This window comes from Ornithorhynchus anatinus, chromosome 20 (genome assembly GCF_004115215.2).
Source record: "Ornithorhynchus anatinus isolate Pmale09 chromosome 20, mOrnAna1.pri.v4, whole genome shotgun sequence".
NCBI classification, from domain to species: Eukaryota; Metazoa; Chordata; class Mammalia; order Monotremata; family Ornithorhynchidae; genus Ornithorhynchus; species Ornithorhynchus anatinus.
The window spans coordinates 19,456,830-19,478,817 of record NC_041747.1 but is presented as its reverse complement, the minus strand read 5'-3'; the positions used below and the strand labels follow the sequence as shown (position 1 = coordinate 19,478,817).

At 50.4% G+C, this 21,988-nt stretch overlaps 1 protein-coding gene across 1 annotated transcript in view; it reads right to left on the bottom strand.

Annotated features, from left to right (window-relative positions):
• The window catches only part of GUCY1A2 (guanylate cyclase 1 soluble subunit alpha 2), a 149,526-nt gene extending 127,808 nt beyond the window's left edge, over window positions 1-21,718 (bottom strand). Inside the window, exon 1 of the mRNA XM_029048284.1 lies at window positions 21,390-21,718. Coding sequence (XP_028904117.1) covers window positions 21,390-21,644 — 255 coding nt within the window. The 5' untranslated portion in view covers window positions 21,645-21,718. The remainder of the gene's footprint in view (window positions 1-21,389) is intronic.
• Window positions 21,719-21,988: the final 270 nt, after the last annotated feature.

The window sequence follows — 21,988 nt, the reverse complement described above, 5'->3', positions numbered from 1 at the left end:
AGCAAGAATTCCCACAGTTATTAATTTATCAGACTTTTATAAGGTCAGTTTTATGGGGATGCATCTTCCCAGCTGTTTGCTGTAAACAAAAGCTAAATATAAGCTTATATCTGTAGTGATATTGCCAGCTGTGCTACCGACCCTTCAGGTCATTTGGACAAGGTGACTTCACCTGGAACAGAGGGACCTGGGGAAAAGTGTTTCTACTTCCTTAGCTGCAAATAATTCTTTAGTTCCCAGAATCACTTTACAGAATAAGTACTAGAGATTAGGAAAGATTAGGAAGAATTTAGCACATCTGGGGCCTTCACGCGTTTGCTATTCCCTGTAACTAAACTGCCTTTTGGAGGGCCCAGTAATGCCTCTGAACAGCAGAAGGGTAACTGCCCTTTAACTTCTCTCTACCTCAGTGTCCTCATCTGTAAAATGGGTTTTAAATCCTTCTCCCTCCTACTTTAGACCCTAGTGGGACAAGGACTATGTCCAATCTGATTAATTTTTAATCGACCCCAGCACTGAGAACGGTACTTGGTTCACAGTAAGCATTTAACAAGTACCATCATTTAAAGGTCCAAAAGACTCCTCCCCATACTAAATAATTTATTACCTTCTTGCAATAGATTAATGGACAGAAAATTTATATTAGTGGTAAAACACAAAATTGGAAGATGGTAGGCCATCTTCCATAGAGAAGGAGCTGCTTAGTGGATAGAGCACGGGCCTGGGAGTCCGAAGGACCTGGGTTCTAATCCCCCCCTCCGCCACCTGCTCGCTTTGTGACCTTGCGCAACTCATTTAACTTCTCCGTGTCTCAGTTACCTCATCTGTAAAAAATGAGGATTAAGACCGTCAGACTCATGTGGGACGGAGACTGTGTCCAATTTATTAACTTGTATTTACCCCAGCACTTAGAACGGTGCTTGGCACAGAGTAAGCACTTAACAAATAACAAATAAGTGTTTACTCTTAACAAGTACCATAATTATTATCATCAGGTCCAGCCTCCTGCCTTCAAGCCAGAGTTAATCCAAACCACCCTAGACAATTCAGAGTATACCTTATTCTTAAAGGAGAGAGGTTCCTTAGTCTCCCTCACTAATCCATTGCAGAATTTAATAGTCCTCATGATAAACATATCTTTCTTCCATAACGCATGTTGCTTTTCCACTTGCTCTGTGGCTTTCAGTAAAAATGAAGAGAAGTGGGGGTCCCCAGCTACCCACTGGCCTACATCCCTAGGTTTGGAAGTGGTTCTGGAGCTTTTAGGAGGCTCCCAAATAAATCCCAGAACCCCATCACTTGGTTCAGATCCTCTTCTGACCACACTGACTTCTTTGAAAGAAGCACAGCCCCTTCGTTCCTTCAAAACCAAGCAGCTCATCTAAGTTCCTTCTAACCTCCAGAGTCAGAGGAAAGATGCCCTAAAAAGACCACAGAACTGATTTTTCAATTCTTTTGTTACTCTGAACTCTCTAAATTCTCGAGAATGCCAAAAGCTGTCGCAGTAGGTGGTCAAGAACTCCTTAGTGACCCCTGTAACGGAGTTCCTAACCCCACTGTTTACTAAACCGGGAACGAATAGTGAAGGAGCCCTTGCTGCTGACACCCAGGTGTGATAGGGCACCTGGGTGAATCAGCTGTTGAGCATCACTTCTGAAAGAGTGGTTAAGAATAATCACACATTTTACTTCAGTAAATGAATGAGAATACTGACAGAGAATTCTCCTCATTTTTTCCTTGAGGTTCACCAAAGGACCAGGACAATTTCAGTTCATAATTTCAGTTGTGTGGCCTTGGGCAAGTCACTTCACTTCTCTGAGCCTCAGTTACCTCACCTGTAAAACGGGAATTAAGACCGTGAGTCCTAGGCGGGACAGGGACCGTGTCCAACCTGTTCCGCTTGCATCCACCACAGTGCTTAGTATAGTGTCTGGCACATAGTTAGCGCTTAACAAATACCTTAATTACTATTCATTATTATTATAATAAGAGTCCAACTTTGATTTTGCACTGCAAAAGCACATCAGGTCTATCATATTGATACTATCTGAATATTAAATCTATTCAATGGTTCAATCATACGTATTGAAGACTTACTGTCCGAAAGTAAGCGTTCAGTAAATACTACGGATTGATGCTCATCCAACCCGATTTGAGTTACACTAGTCAAGCTCTCTCCTTCAAATTCCCCATAACCCAAAACTGCATAGAGTACCACAGTGACGCACCGGAATCCTCAAAGGGAGCTCCTCATACACCCTCCACTGGAGGAGGCGATTACTAGAATTTAGAGCAATGTATTTAGTTTATCTCTCTATCTCGTCTGACCCAGACAAGGTGCAGGGAGAAGGGACGTTGCACAATAGCCATCCGGATACAAGAGGGGAAATATAAAGGGAAAGCAAGAAAATGGGTCTACGCAAACATCCCCATACTGAGCGTGGGTGGGAATAAGAGACCGGGATTCTTCTCTGGAGTGTGCTAAGGGATGTTGGTTACTTAACTGTGAATCTCCCTGTGCTCGCGATAAATTCTCCTCAACCTTCCGTAGAGGCGGAAAGCCTCAAAATGGCAATGACCGTAAGGTGTTGTGTAAAGGAGCTGGCAGCCCCAATTTGCTCTGCGAGAGCTCTTAATTCTGATCATTTCGGCTGAATTCCCATGGCGGCAATTCTTGTTTACGGGAGAAAGTGATCGAAATGATCCTATCATTTCAAAAACATCAAAAAGGGCTGGGGGCTTTGGGTGGGGAAGGATTCCTATCTAAATTGCTGTGAGAGGGCTTCAGGAATTCTTTCGCCAAAGATCAAATCCCTTCAGAAAACAGATTCTCACGGTAACCGGTCACTACTGCATTTCTGGTGGTTTATTTGTCTCTCTTTCTAGAGGAAAATTAGTAACTGGGAGAATGAGAGCAAGTGAGAGAGGATATGAGTAAGAAAGAGGAGATGGAGAACAGCTGCTTAAGGAAGAGTGGGAAACGGTCTTTGGCAGAGAGGAAATTTCTTTTACAAAGCTCCCGTCTCAAACGCGACATCAATTGTCAATCTCTCCCCGCAGTTCAGCTTTGCAAATATCAGCCCAACTCTAACCCACAAGAGTTATGTAAATAAATATGCACATACACACACACACACACACACACAGAGGAACAAGGGATGCTGATGATCTCATAGAGAACAAGAATGAAGAGCTGATTCGCTATCATTCAGGTTTTCTACTTGGTAGGGTTGTTGCTGGGTGGTTTTTTTTTCAATAGGAATCTCTTTGTAAACAGAGGAATCATAAACAGGAACCTCCGCAAGAAGGAATACCCATAATTTGTAAACCACAAACCAATAGTGGTTTCTTTAATGAGCTTTGAAATTTTCATTTCCCTCGCATTACATTTCTTCAGAACCAAGCCACTTAGTGCAGAGAGGTTGTAAGGGAGGCCTATTTTAAGTCCTCCATTATGCAATTGCAATCATTCATTAAAAACATAAAAGACCACTGATTTTTGGCGACTAAAATGAAAGAGGGGATGGAACATCACTCATGTAAAACTGTATTGCAAAAATTATGACTTCACTTGGAAAGATGGTGACTAAGGGAGGTTATAAATATATATATATGTGTATGTGTGTTTACATATATATATATATATGTCTTATATATATATATGTTTTCATATATATTATGTAAGTGATGCTGGTGAGATTGCAACGCTGAGGGGGGGAGTTATAATAATGATGGCATTTGTTAAGCACTTACTAAGCACTGAGGTGAATACAGGCAAATTGGGTTGGATACAGTCTCTGTACCTTGAGGGGCTCGCAGTCTCTCATTCCCCATTTTACAGATGAGGTAACTGAGGCACAGAGGAAAAGAAGTGACTTGCCCGAGGTCACACGGCAGACAAGTAGTGTAGCCGGGATGAGAACCCGTGACGTTCTGACTCCCAGGCCCACTACGCCATGCTGCTTCTCGTGCTGTTTTTCATACTAGTTCACTCATTCGGTCGTATTTATTGAGCATTTACTGTGTGCAGAGCACTGTACTAAGTGCTTGGGAAGTACAATTTAGCCAACAGAGAAAATCCCTGCCCACAACGGGCTCACAGTCCAGAAGGGGGGAGACGGACATCAAAACAAGTAAACAGGCATCTGTAGCATCATCATAAATAAGTAGAATTATAAATATATGCACTCATTAATAAAAATAAATAGAATTATAAATATGTACATCTATACACAAGTGCTGTGGGGCAGGGAGGGGGGTAGAGCAGAGGGAGCGAGTCGGGGTGATGGGGAGGGGAGGGGGAGCAGAGGAAAAGGGTGGCTTATCAGTCTGGGAAGGCCTCCTGGAGGAAGTGAGCTTTCAGGAGGGCTCTGAAGGGGGGGAGTGTGCTGGTTTGGTGGATGTGAGGAGGGAAGGCATTCCAGGCCGGAGGTAGGGCGTGGGCCGGGGGTCGACGGCGGGACAGGCGAGAACGAGGCACCGTGAGGAGGTTAATATCAGAGGAGCGGAGTGTGCGGGCTGGGCTGGAGAAGGAGAGAAGGGAGGCGAGGTAAGAAGGGGCAAGGTGATGGACAGCTTTGAAGCCAACAGTGAGGAGTTGTTTCCTTAGACTACTCAGTCAATCAATCAATCATATTTATTGAGTGCTGACTGTGTGCAGAGGCCTGTACCAAGCGCTCAGGGGAGTACAAAATAACAGAGTTGGTTGACATGTTCCCTGCCCACAGTGAGCAGGGGAATATCGTGACATTCTTCCTCTGCATAGAAGTTAGATTTGTACTTTGCAAGCACACTCCTATAGCATTCAAATTAGCCCAAAGGAAAGAAAAAAGAAAATTTTTTTTAAAAAAAAAAGCCTGCCTTAATGGCATTTAAAGTATTCTCAGGGAGAAAAACACACTTTAAAGCTTCCAAACACTGTCAAACACACAAAGCACTTATTGATCTCCGTTTCAGTGGGAAACAATATATTTCCCTCGTCTTGAAGCCGCAGCAGAAGGTTCCTTATTCCTGTCTGAAATTTCAGTTAGAATTACAATAGTCCGGAGCTGAGATTTACTCCTCTCCTTATTCTTTGCTCCATTACAACGCAATCATCCTGTCATTATGACTCCTTACAATGAACGCAGATTCTTTTATCCTAGAGTTAAAAGGCCTTTTCATCATTCCTATCTAATTTTTAAAGAGCTTGAAAATGGTAATTATTGCTTACTCCAGACGTCTATGAAATTGTATTGTTTATCCAGAATCCACTGACACTTGTTTCCACCAGCACTGGGTAGTCAGCAATGCCGTTAGCCTAAAATATCACGAAAAACGAACCGCAGCCTATTTCTGCGAGTGGGGCGAAAGCCCATTGTTTTGCCTCGAATTTTTTGCTTTCGGGAGGGCATTTCTTTTTTTCCTAGAGCGTCCTTTCTAAAGAACCGATCTTTCAAGCAACAGGTGAGCTAGTCAAGGTCAAAACAAAATTCTGTCATTTACGAGTGGCTTGAGCCACTCAGGCCAGAGATGGAAAAGAGTGGGAGAAGAAAGGAGGAAAAAGTACAGCCAGAAAGAAAATAAGATTGATTTGGCAGTAATGGAATGTGGTCCGTGAGAGACATTTGGATAGGGTCATTTTTCCTTCACAGGGGTCGAGAAGATGCTGTCTTAGTAAGGATGAAAGGCCTTTTTGAAAGAGAACTAAAAGAGACAGTGTAATCAGTTCCGTGCTCTTGGATTGATTATTTTCTAGAAATCTGTTCTGTAAATATATTTACATGGGCCTTTGCTACATGCTCCTGGCTAAAATGTTTATCCAACTTCTCCCAGACACAGGTGCACACCTAAACCGCAATTAATTCAATCTTGAATCCGTGGCAATTAGTTCCCCATCAAATAAAAGCAAAATTGTCTACATGGAAAACAATAGGCATAGTCTTCTTTTATGTAGAAGGAATGAATGATTTCGGTTTAGACTTTTTTGAAAATACATTATCCAACTGGTTCAGAGCGGCGGAAAGAGGACGGGCGTGAGAGCCAAAGGATGTGGGTTCTAACCCCGGCTCCTCCACGTGTCTGCTGTGTGTCCTTGGGCAAGTCACTTCACTTCCCTGGGCCTCAGTTACCTCATCTGGAAAACGGCGATTGAGACCGTGAGCCCCAAGAGGGACAGGGGCTGCGTCCAACCCTATTTGCCTGGATTCACCTCAGTGCTCAGTACGGCGCTTGGCATATAATAAGCGCACGACGAACCCCGCAATTATTATTAATATTATCATTAAGCCAGCTCAGAGGAGACCTAACAGGGCAGCCGCGTCCCTTGGTGAGTTTCCCAGATTGCAAGGGAAGCCACGGAGCAGAGGAGGAGGAGGAGGATAGTAGGAAGAGAGATCTGCAGCTGTTAGCACTCAACCACTCAGACCTGCCCAAATCTTCCCCAGACAACTGGCTGCAGTGCAGGTCTGTGATGACACCGAATGAATAATCGACACCTAGGCAAATTAGCTTTCCCCTTGGGAGGGAGTGCTAAGGACTGAGTTACTCTCTTCTCAGGAAACTTCAGGACCTCTAGGTGTGTGGTCTGCTTAGCTTGACTGTCACATACTGGAGAGAGAACAAACATGGGCAGAAACAAATACAAACGCGTGAGGGGGAAGAGTCAAGCACAGAACCAACTTCATTTTTATCAAGAACAGGGCCGCTTGAATGCCCGCTGGATTCAGAGCACTGTCACTGGGAACCATGGGAATATTCAAAGGAAGGGTAGGATGGGACTCCCGACCTCCTGACGCTCTCGAGGTAAACTGATGGAAATATGACACGAGAAGCAACGCGTCCTAGGGGGAAAAGCACAGGCGTGAGAGGGCGGAGAACCTGGATTCTGTTCATTCAATTGTATTTATTGAGCGCTTACTGTGTGCAGAGCAGTGTACTAAGCCCTTGGAAAGTATAATTTGGTAACAGATAGAGACAATCCCTACCCGACGATGGGCTCGCAGTCAATCTTGGACAAGTGACTCGATTTCTCCGTGCCCCGGTTTCCTCATCTGCAAAATGGGGGTTAAATACCCGATCTCCCTCCTACTTAGACTGGAAGCCTCATGTGAGACGGGGACCTTGTTGCGTCCGATTATCTTCTTATCTACCCCAAAAGTATGGTGCCGGACACAGAGTCACCACTGAACAAGCACCGTAATTCTTATTTTTAGCATCGCAATAGTTGAGAGAGTGTAAGAGTTGTAATCAACAATAAACATGGATTAAAAAATTTAAAAAACCAGTTAGAGCATAATCAAGTCAGTGAGCTGATAAAGGACCAGTAATTTAGGGTAGAAAGAGATGCACTAAAGTGAATACGGTCAGAAGGAGGAGGACATGAATCTTAAGCAGAGTTTTTAAAACTGGAGGCATGTGGGAATGAAGAAGAGAGGCGGCATGGCGGAACGGATAGAGCACGGGCGTGGGAGTCAGAAGGTCATGGGTTCTAATCCTGGCTCGGCCACCTGTCTGCTGGGCGACCTAGAGCGAGTCACTTCACTTCTCTGGGCCTCAGTGACCTCATCTGGCAAACGGGGATTGAGACCGTGAGCCTCATGCGGGACAGTGTCTGGGTCCAACCCGATTTGCTTAGTACAGCGCCTGGTACATAGTAAGCACTTAAAAAATACCAGCATTATCATTTTTTAAAAAGGGGGCCAAATTATTTCAGTAGGTAGGTTGGTTAATTAACCTTTCTAATTCCACATTCAGAAGAATCCTCAAAATCCCGAGCCGAGAGGTCAGATGGCTCGATCCCCGAAACGAGAAAAAGAGAATCGGCTGGAAGTGAAATCGACTGAACCTTCAAAGTGTCTTTTAAGAGAGAGGATGTAATGCTACAAAATATTCGCAGTGAAGTGATAAGTAACCAAATGCAGAGAAATTCAAGGGGAGAAAGAGAGACGAGTCACTGAAATGTGTGGTCAATCAGTCTCGAACAAAAGCAGTAAGGCAGGAGAATGAAAAACTCTAATAACTCTAAGTATAATGTCTCCAGCCACTGTTCCAATTTCTGTCCCTCCTCCAAACTCCCCTGAATGACAGATTATGGTTATTATCTACCATTTCAGAGATGGGAAAACGAAGGCAAGGAAGCAAAGCAATTTCTCCAAGGTCAGAGAGGGAACCGAGACCACAGTCAGAATCGGAATTCGGGACTTACTGGGGGGTCACACTAAATATGCCAGAGAAAAAAACCCACTGCCAAGCCCCTAGTCCTTTTTCCAGGAATATGCACCGAACAGGCCGAGTCAAACATCAAACACAGGCACCACTCGAACGATTTTAAAAGGTTCTCATGACGGAGATGTTAAGTATGGAACAACTTACAGAGTTGTCAAAAGGAAACTCACGAGACCTTACTCTGCCTGCTGCCAAAGTCGTCGCATGGCAGTAAGTCAGGTCCGTTAGGGTTAGGTTCTTGCGTATTTCTGCATTAAGCCTTTTAAGAAGAAACTCCATTTAGTTCATCACTACACCTAAACACCTAATTTACTATTAGGGAGCAACTTGGATACAGAGGAGAGTAAAGACATATTGTCTATGACTTCCTAAATTGTCCTCAGTCAATAAAGTCAGTGGCCAGAAAACATTTTTGTTTTTGCTGTCGTTCGTTTCTTGTTGTTTTTATGGTATTTGTTAAACACTGACTAGTTCCGGGCACTGTACTAGGCACTGGGAAGCAGAGAAGCGGCACGGCTTAGTGGAAAGAGCACGGGCTTGGGAGTCCGAAGTCGTGGGTTCTAACGCCGGCTCCGTCCCTTATCAGCTGTGTGACTTTGGGCAAGTCCCTTCACTTCTCTGTGCCTCAGTTACCTCATCTGGAATACGGGGATTAAGTCTGTGAGCCTCATGTGGGACCGGGACTGCGTCCAACCTGATTTGCTTGTATCCACTCAGCGCTTGGTACGGGGCCTGGCGCACAGTAAGCGCTTAAATACCGCCATTATTAATTATCATTACGTCAGTTCTGCCCCTCTCTAGATGGTAAATTCCAGAGGTCAGGGATCGTGTCCACCCGAACTTCCGATCCCACCCCCCCACCTCACCCTGACTCTCTCCCTTTGCTCTACCGCCCCCCGCCCCACAGCCCCGGTGCATATATGTACATATCTATGATTCTATATATTTATATTAATCCTTGTTTTACTCGTTCCGATGTGAATCTATATCTCTGGTTCTCTTCATTTATATTGATGCTATCGACGCCTGTTTACTTGTTTTGATGTCTCCCCCTTCTAGACCGTGAGCCCGTTGTGGGCAGGGATTGTCGCTCTCGGTTGCTGAATTGTACTTTCCAAGCGCTTAGTACAGGGCTCTGCACACAGTAAGCCCTCAATGAATACGACCGAATGAACCTGAGAGCGTACTCGACACTCTCTGGAGATCTGAGTACACTGCTCTGCTCGCAGTAGGCACTCAATAAATCCCACTGCTTGATTGGGAGAGTCAAGCGCAAGGTTGAGCTGGAAGGCTGGCCTGGAAGCCTAGCCTGGGAGGCGTGAAGAGAGTGAGCTGGAAAAGAGCCGACGAAGAGGGCTGATGTGTAAGGTGGGGAGAGTTAGCGTAGGGCTTTGAAGCCGGATCATGGGGACTAGAGGATGCTGGACCCATCTACCATCGATCTATCAGCAGCCTGATATCACTCCCTCACCCCGCTCCAACCGAAAGGCCCCAGATACCGCTCAAGAACCATACAATATGAATAACAGCCCCACAGCAATTTTACAATTTAGAAAAGAAATCCCGGAGTTAAAAAAACCCCACAGAGCATGGGGACATGTACCTTCATTACCCAAGACACGCTCATCAGATCTTTATTTTAGGAATCTAGAATAACAGGTTTATAAAAACATCTCTAAGTATTTATGTCTATTTTGACTTTTACCAGTCATAACTTTGTTCTTTTCCCCTCCTGCCATTATTTGTAAGTGACGGTTTTCTGTCTGCCTCCCCCATTAGCTCGTAAACTCCTTCAGAACAGGGACCAGGGCTGTTATTTCTGCGGTACTCCCTTTTCTGTGTTACTGGACCTCAGTTACCTCAACCGCAAAATGGGGATTGAGACTGTGAGCCCCACGTGGGACAGGGACCGTGTCCAACCCGATTCGTCTGTATCCATCCAGCGCTTACTACAGTACCTGGCAATTACCCTCCTCCTCAAAGCCTTATTGGAGGCACATCTCCTCCATGGACCTTCCCAGCCTAAGCCCCACTTCTCCTCATCTCCCCCTCCCTTCTGCGTCGCCCTGTCTTGCTCCCTTTGCTCTTTTCCTGTCCCAGCCCCACGGCCCATACCTGTGATTTTATTTATTTGTATTGATGTCTGTCTCCCCACCTCTAGACTGTAAGCTAGGTGTGGGCAGGGAAGGTCACTGGTTATTGTAGTATTGTAATAACGTTGGTATTTAAGCGCTTACTACGTGCAGGGCACTGTTCTAAGCGCTGGGGTAGATACAGGGGAATCAGGTTGTCCCAGGTGAGGCTCACGGTTAATCCTCATTTTACAGATGAGGTAACTGAGGCACAGAGAAGTTAAGTGACTCGCCCACAGTCACACAGCTGACAGGTGGCAGAGCCGGGAGTCGCACTCATGACCTCTGCCTCCGGAGCCCAGGCTCTTTCCACTGAGTGATGCTGCTTCCCTACTCTCCCAAGCGCTTAGGTCAGTGCTCTGCACACACTAAGTGCTCCAAAAATACGATTGAATGAATGAAGATAGCCTATATCTAATCAATAACATATTCATCTTTTCCTTGTCTTATTCCATAACCAGTCAAATCTCTGGGGGTTTTTTTTCCCCATTCTTGTAAATAATTTGCATTTGCCTCTCTCCCTCACTGGGTTGTAAGCTCCTCCGATGTCAGAACAGTGTTTTATGTTACCACGATTAGCTCTCAAGCACTTAACATAGTGGTCTGCAAATAGTAGATGCTCAATAAAGTGGATTGGTTGATGATTCCCTGGAATTCCTGAGGTTAACCCAAAAGGCCTGGGCAGCCCAGGGGATCTCCTCTACCCCGTGAAGAAGCTCGTCATCATGAACTCCAGCAACTAAACTATCTAGATCTTGGGAAGCAGCGTGGCTCAGTGGAAAGGGCCTGGGCTTCGGAGTCAGAGGTCCGGCTCTGCCACCTGTCAGCTGTGTGACTGCGGGCAAGTCACTTCACTTCTCTGGGCCTCAGTTACCTCATCTGTAAAATGGGGATGAACTGTGAACCTCACGTGGGACGACCTGATTACCCCCTACCTACCCCAGCGCTTAGAACAGTGCTCTGCACAGAGTAAGCGCTTAACAAATACCAACATCATTATTAGATCTTGCTTAGGTCGCTACTTAAAACAGACGCCCATTGAGAGTTGGGTTTAATCTTTCTGCTTTGTTCTTATCTGACCCAACAATAAACCATGACTCTCTTGCCTGTGGTTTATTTCCAGAGCTCCTCTGACTTGATTAGACCTGCGGTCATTGAAATGGTTAAGAGCTAGAGTTTCTACTTGGGTAGTAGAAGTTAATTTTGTTTGTCTGCTTATCTGTCCGCTTGCCTGTTTGCTTAATTCCCTGTTCCCCTGCTTTATGGGGATGTGTGAAAAAAAAAAACCAGCACCATCTTATCAATTGAGTTAGAAGTACCCTCAAGGAATTTACACGCTTAATTTAGGTGTGAGTGGAATGTAATTCCAAATAAAAATAGAGTTGCCGTATATATTCTGTGAGGGAGAAACCTTGTCAAGTAAAACAGTGAATGAGTTTTACTGCAGAACTGAACAGATTAGCCACAAAACTTTGGTTTGCCAATTCTGAGATAGTCATAAATAGAGCAAAGTTTAAAGTAGAGAGGAGACAGAAGAAACTATGAGGGACGTGTATGGTAAAGGGTAGTTTCTTAGAGGAAAAAAATACACCGTGAAACTAGAGTTCTATTATTCCACAGCGTCCTTCAAGGTAGATAAATTATATACTGTAAGAGAAGACTATATGTAATCATGTAGCACTTCTAGTTACAAACTAATAATCATTTCTGTCATTTTCTGCTGTCAAAATTAATCTTTTAAATGGAGGCATAGCAATTAAGCTGGCAGCAAAATAGAAATGCTTACAATGTAGCCCACTTATGTGAGATGCCCATGTTATTAGACAGGATAATTATTACTTCTCAGAAATTAGGTCTTCTCGAACTCTCCCGCAAATCAGTTGGTTTCCTAGATTTTCGATGTTAATCTTGTAGAGTCTTGGGAAATGAATAAACACTTCCCTTGAATTTAAAAAAATAATAAATTTAGCTTGTTTTCAAAATACATCATTTTTCTAATGTCCATCACCAGTTAAGTCTTTCTAAAAGAAAATCAAAAAAGGTTTTCAAATATTCACTTATATTTCCATAGCTAAATGAAAACGTTTTAATTTTGAACAGAAGGATTTTCAAACAAAATTCGGGAAAAACTAAGATTCACCGTGCAATACCAGGGCAATGCAGCCCACCTATTTTGAATCGACACTTTTTCGAATCATCTTTGAAAGACTATTTTGTTAACTTAATTGATCACTTCTTATAAAAAGCTGTTAAGGAGATGATTTACTGAACAATCTCAAGGTGCTTGAATTTGCTTAAATGAAAAGTTTGCAGAGACTTGTCTTCTAACATCTTTTAGAAGGAGAGTGTAGAGTCGTAATATACTGGTTTCGAATGGCAGGGGAAAGATTTTCCTTCGACTTTCAAAATGCACGAATACAAATCTGTAACTGAAACTCAATAGAACCACTTTATTCATACAAGTATGTTATGAATCTATTCCTATAGAATTTAGTTGGGCCATCTAACATTCAAAAAAAAAAACCACTTATTAAAGAGTCTGTTTAAAAATAGATGAACCCACGGTAACTCTGTAAGCGTAGATTTTCAATGTGATTTTTGTTATATATAATGTGATAAACTTTCCAGTTCTGATTAGCATTCAGAAGAGTTGGGAGAGCAAGCGAAGCCAACACCTCAAGTTTTCTCTGTCTGGCTTTCTCTAAGTCTCTAATTCCCGAAGTCTGGCTTTGTTTGTCATATCGGCAATCCTTTATCCCAAAATTTCTAAATGTCTGCTCGAATGGAGAGATCAAAACCCTCAGATGACCTAAAGGTATCTCTAAGAGTTACCACACTCCTTGCATCTATAATACTTTAGATCTCAGAGCTCTTTTAGCCCCAGCCTCCGGTGCTGCGAATCCATTTTCCTTTACAGGCAATCGCAAATCAACTTCACCTGTCGCCCGATTTCCAGTCGCAGCTCCACCGAATAGCCGAAAGGCTCACGCTCGGCGGCAAACCTAAAACTCGCCGGCCTCTAAGTGCAGCGCCAGCCTCTCGAGGCTGAAAACTCAGGAGAAATAAGTTGCCGAATTCCCCCTAGATGTGAAAAGCCCAGCTGTTCCTCCATATGGGATCCCCGGATTAAACTTGCAAAATTAAAAGATGTATTAATTGCCGATTTCATTTATACTTCAAGGCTGCGGTCCGTTTGGGTTGTTTTGCCGTCGTCGTTACGGTCAACGGGCCCGTGATGAGAAGAGCCGCGTAAACCGACAGAGAAGTAGATAAAACTTTGTGATGGAGTCTCCTGTCGAGAATGACAGATGAGCCTCGGTCAGGACCGAGAACCCGCGTGGAGAAATTAATTATAGCGGAAACGGTCTGCGCAGCATCACCTACGCCTTCTCTCGCGCGACCGTCATGTTGCCGCCAGACCTCGGAGTGCCATAAGCGAGTGGGCGGTCAGGGCGTTCAACACGCTGCAAGGGGCGGGAGAGGAATACTTATGGGTAGGACCCATTTACGGCCAGAGTGCAGCATAGCGCCAGTGTTACGGTTAAGCGCCATGACTCCGTGAGGGGTCCGTCACGGCGATTACTCTAGACCTTTTGGTAATGACAAAATGGTGTTTATTAAGCACTCATTATGCGCAGGCACTGGACTAAACACTGGGGTGGAAATAAGATGATCGGGTTGGACTCAGTCCCTGTCCCACATGGAGCTCCCAGTCTTACTCCCCATTTTCAAGCTGAGGTAACCGAGGCCCAGAGACGTTAAGGGACACGCCCAAGGTCACGCAGCAGACAGGCGGCGGAGCCGGGATTAGAACCCAGGACCTCCCGACTCCCGGGCCCCGGATCTATCCTCTAGGTCACCTTGCCAGCCCTGCTGGCCAGCTATTTTTCAGGAGGTCCACCTCACGAAGTGGTCTGTCGGTCAGAAATGTCGGAGAAGCAGCGTGGCTCAGTGGAAAGAGCCATGGGTCATGGGTCATGGGTTCGAATCCCGGCTCGGCCACTTGGCAGCTGTGTGACTGTGGGCCAGTCCCTTCACTTCTCTGGGCCTCAGTTCCCTCATCTGTAAAATGGGGATGAAGACCGTGAGCCCCACGTGGGACAACCTGATTCCCCTGTGTCCACCCCAGCGCTTAGAACAGTGCTCTGCACGTAGTAAGCGCTTAACGAATACCAACATTATTATCATTAATGTCCACCCGTGACGGGAGAGGACGTCCGGGCGGAACCGGGATAGAACCCGAGTCTCCCGATTCCCAGAGCCAAACTCTTTCCCCCGGACCAACGGCGGGGATGAAGCTTTAGGGAAGCCGTGTGGCCCAGAGGAAAGAACCCAGGCCTGGGAGTCCGAAGACCTGAGTTCTAACCCCGGCTCTGCCGCTTGCCTGCTGTGTGACCTGGGGCAAGCCACTTCACTCCTCTGGGCCTCAGTTTCCTCTCTTGTAAAATGGGGGTGCGGTACCTGTTCTCCCTCCCCTTTAGACTGTGAGGTCCGTGAGGGACGGGGATCACGTCCAACCTGATTGTCTCGTATCTAAGACGGGGCTGAGTCCAGCGCTTGGCACACAGTAGGCGCTTTACGAATGCAGTTATTGTTATTATTATTCCTATTGTGAGACCCGAGGGTCTTTCGGGAGGCATCTGAGGAGTCGATATTCTTCCGTTGGAGTTGTTAGAGTCCCCCTCAAAGAAGTGCCCCTAAGAAATCCCGACCCAAGCCCTGAGAACGTCGAATATAGGCAACTACCGTTTAAGAGATTATTTGTCTAGCACTCCGAGACTCTTACTTTAGCAGAGGATTAAAAGACTTTTGGCAAATCAAGTTTCTAATTATTTCAACCACGGAAATAGTACAATTTCTAAAATACCATAATCAGAAGTTCTGGAAAGCCTGAAATGATTTTAAAGAGAACTATTCAAAAACTAAAATGATGATAAAGAGATGTCTATTCCCTTGTTTCACCCACCAATTAAATAGTGTCATTATTTGGTGACAATATAGTAAACACACGGGGGAAAGAATCATCATCGTCATCATAATGATAATAATTACGGCATTTGGTGAGCGCCAACTAGGTGCCGGGCACCGTTCTAAGCGCTGGGGTGGATCCGAGCAAATCAGGTGGGACCCGGTCCCCGTCCCACGTGGGGCTCGCGGTCTCCGTCCCCATTTTCCAGGTGAGGTGACTGAGGCCCAGAGAAGTGAAGCGACTTGCCCGAGGTCACCCAGCAGACAGGTGGCGGAGCCGGGATCGGAACCCATGACGTGGCCTCCTCCCAGGATATCTTTGGTTGCGTTCAACGGACTTCCTCCGAGGAGGAAAATAAAACTGACCCAAGAAGAAAACTACGGAACCCATCACCAGTGTTTATCCCGTGAAACTGTTTTACCTCCTGCCATTCCGGTCTCACCTCTCTGAACTCCACTATATTGACTACTAAGGATGGTGCCGTAAGCAGATCGGAACATTTCCGCGTCGCTCGGATTCAAACGCGTAAAGCCGCGGCGGCGTGCGCCGTGATTCCGGCCAGAGCCATCCGCTCCGGGGCCGGCTGGAAAGCCACAACCGAGGCCGATCCCCTCTCCCTCCTTCCGAAGAAACAAAGGAGCGTTCGGCTGCGATAGGAAGGCGAAGTGGGGGGGAGGCGGCTTGCCAGCCGTGGATCGGTCTTTCCGACTCGTGGACGGAAACTCGCCGGCAGGACCTCCCCCGACTAAGGAGAAGGCCCGTCCTTGCTGCGACGTGGGAATCTATTAGCCTCTTTCTTGGGAAATTGTTCCAAGAGGTCAGAGTCCTGTTTCCCGGCAGGGTTGGGGAACGGAATCACCGTGGCTCGATTTCCCATTAAAATCTTTCACCGGAAACGTCTGGGGAGAATCGTTCTGGTTTCCGGTCCGAAACCGTTAGCTTCCCAATCGAATCCCAGCCCTCGCTGCGCGCGGCTCGTTCTCTAACTGTCCGCTTGTCCGCCACTGGGCTGCTGTGTGACCTTGGGCAAGTCACTTCACTTGAAGCAGCGTGGCTCAGTGGAAAGAGCCCGGGCTTCGGAGTCAGGGGTCATGGGTTCGACTCCCGGCTCTGTCACTTGTCAGCTGTGTGACCGTGGGCGAGTCACTCCACTTCTCTGTGCCCCAGTTACCTCATCTGGAAAATGGGGATGAACGGTAAGCCTCACGTGGGACAACCCGATGACCCTGTATCTACCCCGGCGCTTAGAACAGTGCTCTGCACAGAGTGAGCGCTTAACAAATACCAACATCATTATTATTATTCTCTGGGCCTCACTTCCCTCAGCTGCAAAACGAGGATCAAAACTGTACGTCCCGCCTGGGACAACCTGATGACCCTGTACCTACCCCGGCGCTTAGAACGGTGCTCGGCACATAGTAAGCGCTTAACAAATACGATCACGACGAGTCGAAGGAGATCTAGTCGATCAACCAGTACCCGTCAACTGAAACCGAGCGTCGATTTCCAAGGACACTCCCCGGAGACCAGCCTCAAGTGGATAAAGCCCCAGCAGACGATTCAACGTCCCGTACCCGTCACTTACAGATACGGCACGTTCAAACCTCGCTGTCCTCTCATTCAGCTTATCGCCCATAAAACTTCATCTCCGGGAACACCACGTCCTCATCTCTAGGAAGGACCGCGTTGGACGAAAATCACCCATCGCAACTTTCCCCCTCGTCACGGAAGCTCTGCTATCCGGCCTGCGTTTTGAACGGCAGGGAGCAGAAGAATTTGGACTCGAATGAAGTAACAAGTGGGAGCGAACAGGCCCCCCCTTTTTTTTTTGTCGTCAAATAATCAATGCCGAATTTCAGTTTGGAAGTCGTTCGAAGAAAATAGAGTCGAGTGGGCCACAGAGTACCAGTGATGTATGAAACTCTTGCTCCTTTGGGGAGCCGGCATCCTGACAGACATACGACCAGACATCCAGCGCGAGGCAGCGTGGCTCGGTGGCAAGAGCCCGGGCTCGGGAGTCGGAGGTCGTGGGTTCTAATTCGGGCTCCGCCACCTGTCAGCTGGGTGACTTTGGGCACGTCATCTAACCTCTCTGTGCCTCGGTCACCTCATCTGTAAAATGGGGATTAAGACTGGGAGCCCCACGTGGGACAATCTCATTACCTTGTCTCTCTCCCCCCACCCACCCCCAGTGCTTAGAACGGCGCTCGGCCCCTAGCAAGCGCTCGACAAATGCCGTCATCCTCATAACCGCCAAAGAGCTGAGCCTTCGTCTTCCTTAAAACCCTACTGTTTGAAAAGGGAACTTTTCCAGGGAAAATTTAAAATTGTCCCCGGAACACTTTCAAGAGTATCTAGAAAGCAGCTTGATGTGGGAGTCGCTCACTGCTCTGCCCGTATAAAAACACGCAGCGAGCACAACTGCCTTGGTAGTCCGTCTGAGCTTAGAGTTAAGGGTCGAGGAATATCGGCCTCCCCGCAGTTACCTCAAAATGGGCACTCGATCCAATCTGGAGGAAAAACACGGCATAAAACAATTTCTCACCATTTGATCGCTCCCAATCAGAAGCGACAGTACGGAGCCAAGGGGGAGAGGAGGAGGAAGGGAAGACCGATCCAAAGCGACCAGTGGATTTCCGTTGAGAGGTTCTAATATAACACATTCATTCATTCAACGGTATTTATTGAGCGCTTACTCAATCGTATCTATCGAGCGCTCACCGCGTGCAGAGCACTGTACTAAGCGCTTGGAAAGTACAATTCGGCAACAGATGGAGACAACTCCGTGCAGAGCACTGGACTAAGCGCTTGGAATGGACAATTCGGCAACAGATAGCGACAATCCCTCTCGGCACCCCTCTCCGCGGATTAGCTCGCCGCAATTATCGCCACTGGGCGCACCGTCCTATCGTGGTCGGGAAGGGTATTCTTTCAGGGCCTACTCCGTGCCAGGCACCGCCCTAAGCCCTGAGACAGATACAAACTAACCACACTGGACAGAGTCCAGGCCCCACCAGCGGCTCGCGGTCCTAGTCCCCATTTTACAGATGAGGTAAGCGAGGCCAAGAGAAGTCCGAGGTCACACGGCGGACGAGCGGCGGAGCCGGGGTTAGAACGGCCGCGGCGCGGTGTGCGGTCCCCGACGCCCCCCGGATCAGAACTGCCGTCCGAGGCTCCACAAAACGACAAGCGGGGGGAAACCGAGACAGGTCGAGCGCGTGTGGGTTTTTAGATTTGGCGTATAACAACTTTCGGAGACATTCCCGGGGAAGGGTGAGGAAACGAGGCACGGCAGCGGGCAGGAGCCCCGAACCGACGGGGAGGACGGAGGATGCGTCCCGACGCCGTCGTTGGGAAACGAGCGGAGGGGAAAGGGCCTTTGGTGCCCACCGAGTCGGGGGGCGGGGGGCCGACGGCAGGTGCCGCAGGAGATGGCGGACGGAGCCGGGGAGCCCTAGGAACTCCCGCAAGTCTGGAACCACTCCTGCTCCCAGAAAAGAGCCGGAGAGCAGAGGATGCAGTCGATCGGTCGGTCGATCCAAGTATTTACTGAGCTCTCGCTGCGTGCGGAGCAGCGTCCCGAGGGCGGGGAAGGGTACGACGCGAGAGCCGGTAGACACGTCCCCTCCCCGCCACAGACGACGGCCCGGGAACGCGGCCGTTGTACCGTCGGGCGGGACTGTCCCAAGCGCTCAGTACGGCGCTCTGCACGCAGAAAGCGCTCGATAGACGCGACCGAATGAACGAATGATGGATCGAGCGACGGAGGGACGAGAGAAGAGGCGGACGCGAGTCGGGGCGAAGGCGTGAAAAGAGAAGGAGTCCAGGACCGGGCCGGGGCGGAGCCCTCGAGCGGTGGCGTTTACCGAGCGCCTTCTAGGTGACGAGCACTCTACGAGGCGCTCGGGAGGGCCCGCCACCGTCAACGGGCGCCACCCCTGCCCTCCAGGACCTAGAGAAAGACGGGAAGAGGAATAGAGCATATTCCCGGGGGGGCCCCTTGGGAAACGGGGAGGTGGAGCCACCGGGGAGGAGGACTGGCCGGCTCCCGGGGGCTAAAAGAGAAGGCTTCCGGGGGGAGGCCGAGGAGGAGAGGAGTCGGCGAAGGCGCCCCGGGCAGTTTGGAGGGGTCAAGGAGCAAGAGTGACGGGCAGAGGGTCGGTCCGAGGATTAAAAGGCGGGGGATTCCGAGGGAATCTGGGGGCGCCGGGCCGCCCGCCCGGCGGCGGCGGGGCCGGGGGGGGGATGGGGGAGGTTTGCGAGGAGCTCGGGTGGCACCGACTGGATAAATGGGTCACGGGGCAGGTTGGGGGGGAGGGACCTCTAGGAAGTTCGGAGGGCGGAGGCGGGGGCAAGGCCGCACGCGATCCGGGGGAGCTGACGCGTTGGCAGAGTCGCGGGGGGGGGGGGCCTCGGGAAAAGGCGGGAAGGGGAGGGAAGCACACCCTTCCGGACAGACTTCGTTCCTCTTCCCGGCTTTCTAAAGGTCCTGGAGGGCAGGGTCTGCGCCCACCTACTACAACGAAAGCGGTCGGCACCCACAAGGTGCCCGCCCTCCATTAATACCACCGACGGAAGGCCGTCCCCTTCGCCCCGGGCCGGTCCTCGACCCCTTCTGCGCTCCCCCTCCCGAAGGAGGGGTAGGAGGAAGGGGAGGGAGGGGCGGTCGGTCCGGCGGTCGGGGGTTTTTATTTCTTTATATTGGAGGGGGTCCCCGCCTCGCCTCGCCTCAGGCAGGCGGCGCGGCTGGGCGGCCAGGGCCGGGGCTTGGGGGTCAGAGGTCACGGGTTCCGATCCCGGCCCCGCCACCCGCCTGCCGCGGGACCCGAGGCGAGCCGCTCGACTCCTCCGTGCCTCAGCGACCCCGTCTGGAAAACGGGGCTCGAGAGCGCGAGCCCCAAGCGAGACGACCTGATCGCCTCGCATCTACCCCGGCGCTCAGAACGGCGCCCGGCACCTAGTAAGCGCTTTTAACCGATAGCATCGTTCTCCTCCTCCTCCGGGTCGCCTCCGTAAAAGGGGGACGAAGGCCGGGAGGCGCGGGAGGGACGACCCGACGGGCCTGGATCCGCCCCAGCGCTCAGCCCAGGGCTCGGCGCCTAGCAAGCGCTCAGCAAATACCGTCGTCATAACTGTCATCCTCTGGGCCTCCGTGACCCCCTCTGTAAAACGGGGATGAAACCCGGGATCCCCACGGGGGACCGACGGACGAGCCCGGATCCACCCCGTCGCTCGGGGCAGCGCTCGGCACCACGCGAGCGTCTGGCCGACGCCGTCGTCATCGTCATCGTCGCTACCGTCCGGGCCTCGGCGACCTCCTCCGTCCAAGGGGGACGAAGCCGGGGAGCCCCACGGGGGGCGACCCCAGGGAGCCCGGATCCACCCCGGCGTTCGGGGCAGGGCTCGGCACCATGTGAGCGGTCAACAAACACCATCATCATCGTCTTCGCTACCGTGGGGGCCTCGGCGACCTCCTCCGTCCAAGGGGGACGAAGCCCGGGAACCCCACGGGGGGCGACCCCAGGGAGCCCGGATCCACCCCGGCGTTCGGGGCAGTGTTTGGCACCTTCTGAGCGCTCGGCAAACACCATCGTCGCTACCGTCCGGGCCTCGGCGACCTCCTCCGTCCAAGGGGGGACGGAGCCCGGGAGCCCCACGGGGGGCGACCCCAGGGAGCCCGGATCCACCCCGGCGTTCGGGGCAGGGCTCGGCACCATGTGAGCGGTCAACAAACACCATCATCATCGTCGTCGCTACCGTGGGGGCCTCGGCGACCTCCTCCGTCCAAGGGGGGACGAAGCCGGGGAACCCCACGGGGGGCGACCCCAGGGAGCCCGGATCCACCCCGGCGTTCGGGGCAGTGTTTGGCACCTTCTGAGCGCTCGGCAAACACCATCGTCGCTACCGTCCGGGCCTCGGCGACCTCCTCCGTCCAAGGGGGGACGAAGCCCGGGAGCCCCACGGGGGGCGACCCCAGGGAGCCCGGATCCACCCCGGCGTTGAGGGCAGCGTTGGGCGCCCGGAGAGGGGCGGACTGGGGGGGGGGGGACCGGACGGGCCGGGGGAGGGAAGGGGGGTCTCACCGTGGGGGCCGTCAGGCGGCCGATGGTCTCTCCCAGGGAGTCGAGGTTGACCCTGGTCCGGCGGGGGCCCCTCCGGGCCGGGCCGGCGGCGGAGGGTGGAGCGCAGGGTGGCGCGCCGGGGCTGCGGCGGCCGTTCCAGCAGAGGCGGGCCAGGGGGCAGTCCCCGGGGTCGGGCCCGGGGCCGGGGCAGGGGGCGGCCTCGGCCTCGGACCCCACGGAGCTCAACGAGTCGGACGAGATCTTCCTCCGGGCCATCGCCCCCCTCCCCGACCCCGACAGCGCGGAGGAGGGAGCCGGAGGCACCGGGACCGGCAGCGGGGGAGGGAGGAGCGGGAGGAGGAGGAGGAGGACGGAGGGAGGCAGGGAGGGAGGGAGAGGACCAGGAGGGAGGAGAGGAGGAGGAGGAGGAGGAGGAGGAGGACCAGGAGGGGGGAAGGAGGACCAGGAGGGAGGGAGGAGGACCAGGAGGACCAGGAGGACCAGGAGGGAGGAAGGAGGAGGAGGAGGATCAGGTGGAGGAGGAGGAGGACCAGGAGGGAGGAAGGAGGACCAGGAGGGAGGAAGGAGGAGGAGGAGGAGGATCAGGAGGAGGAGGACCA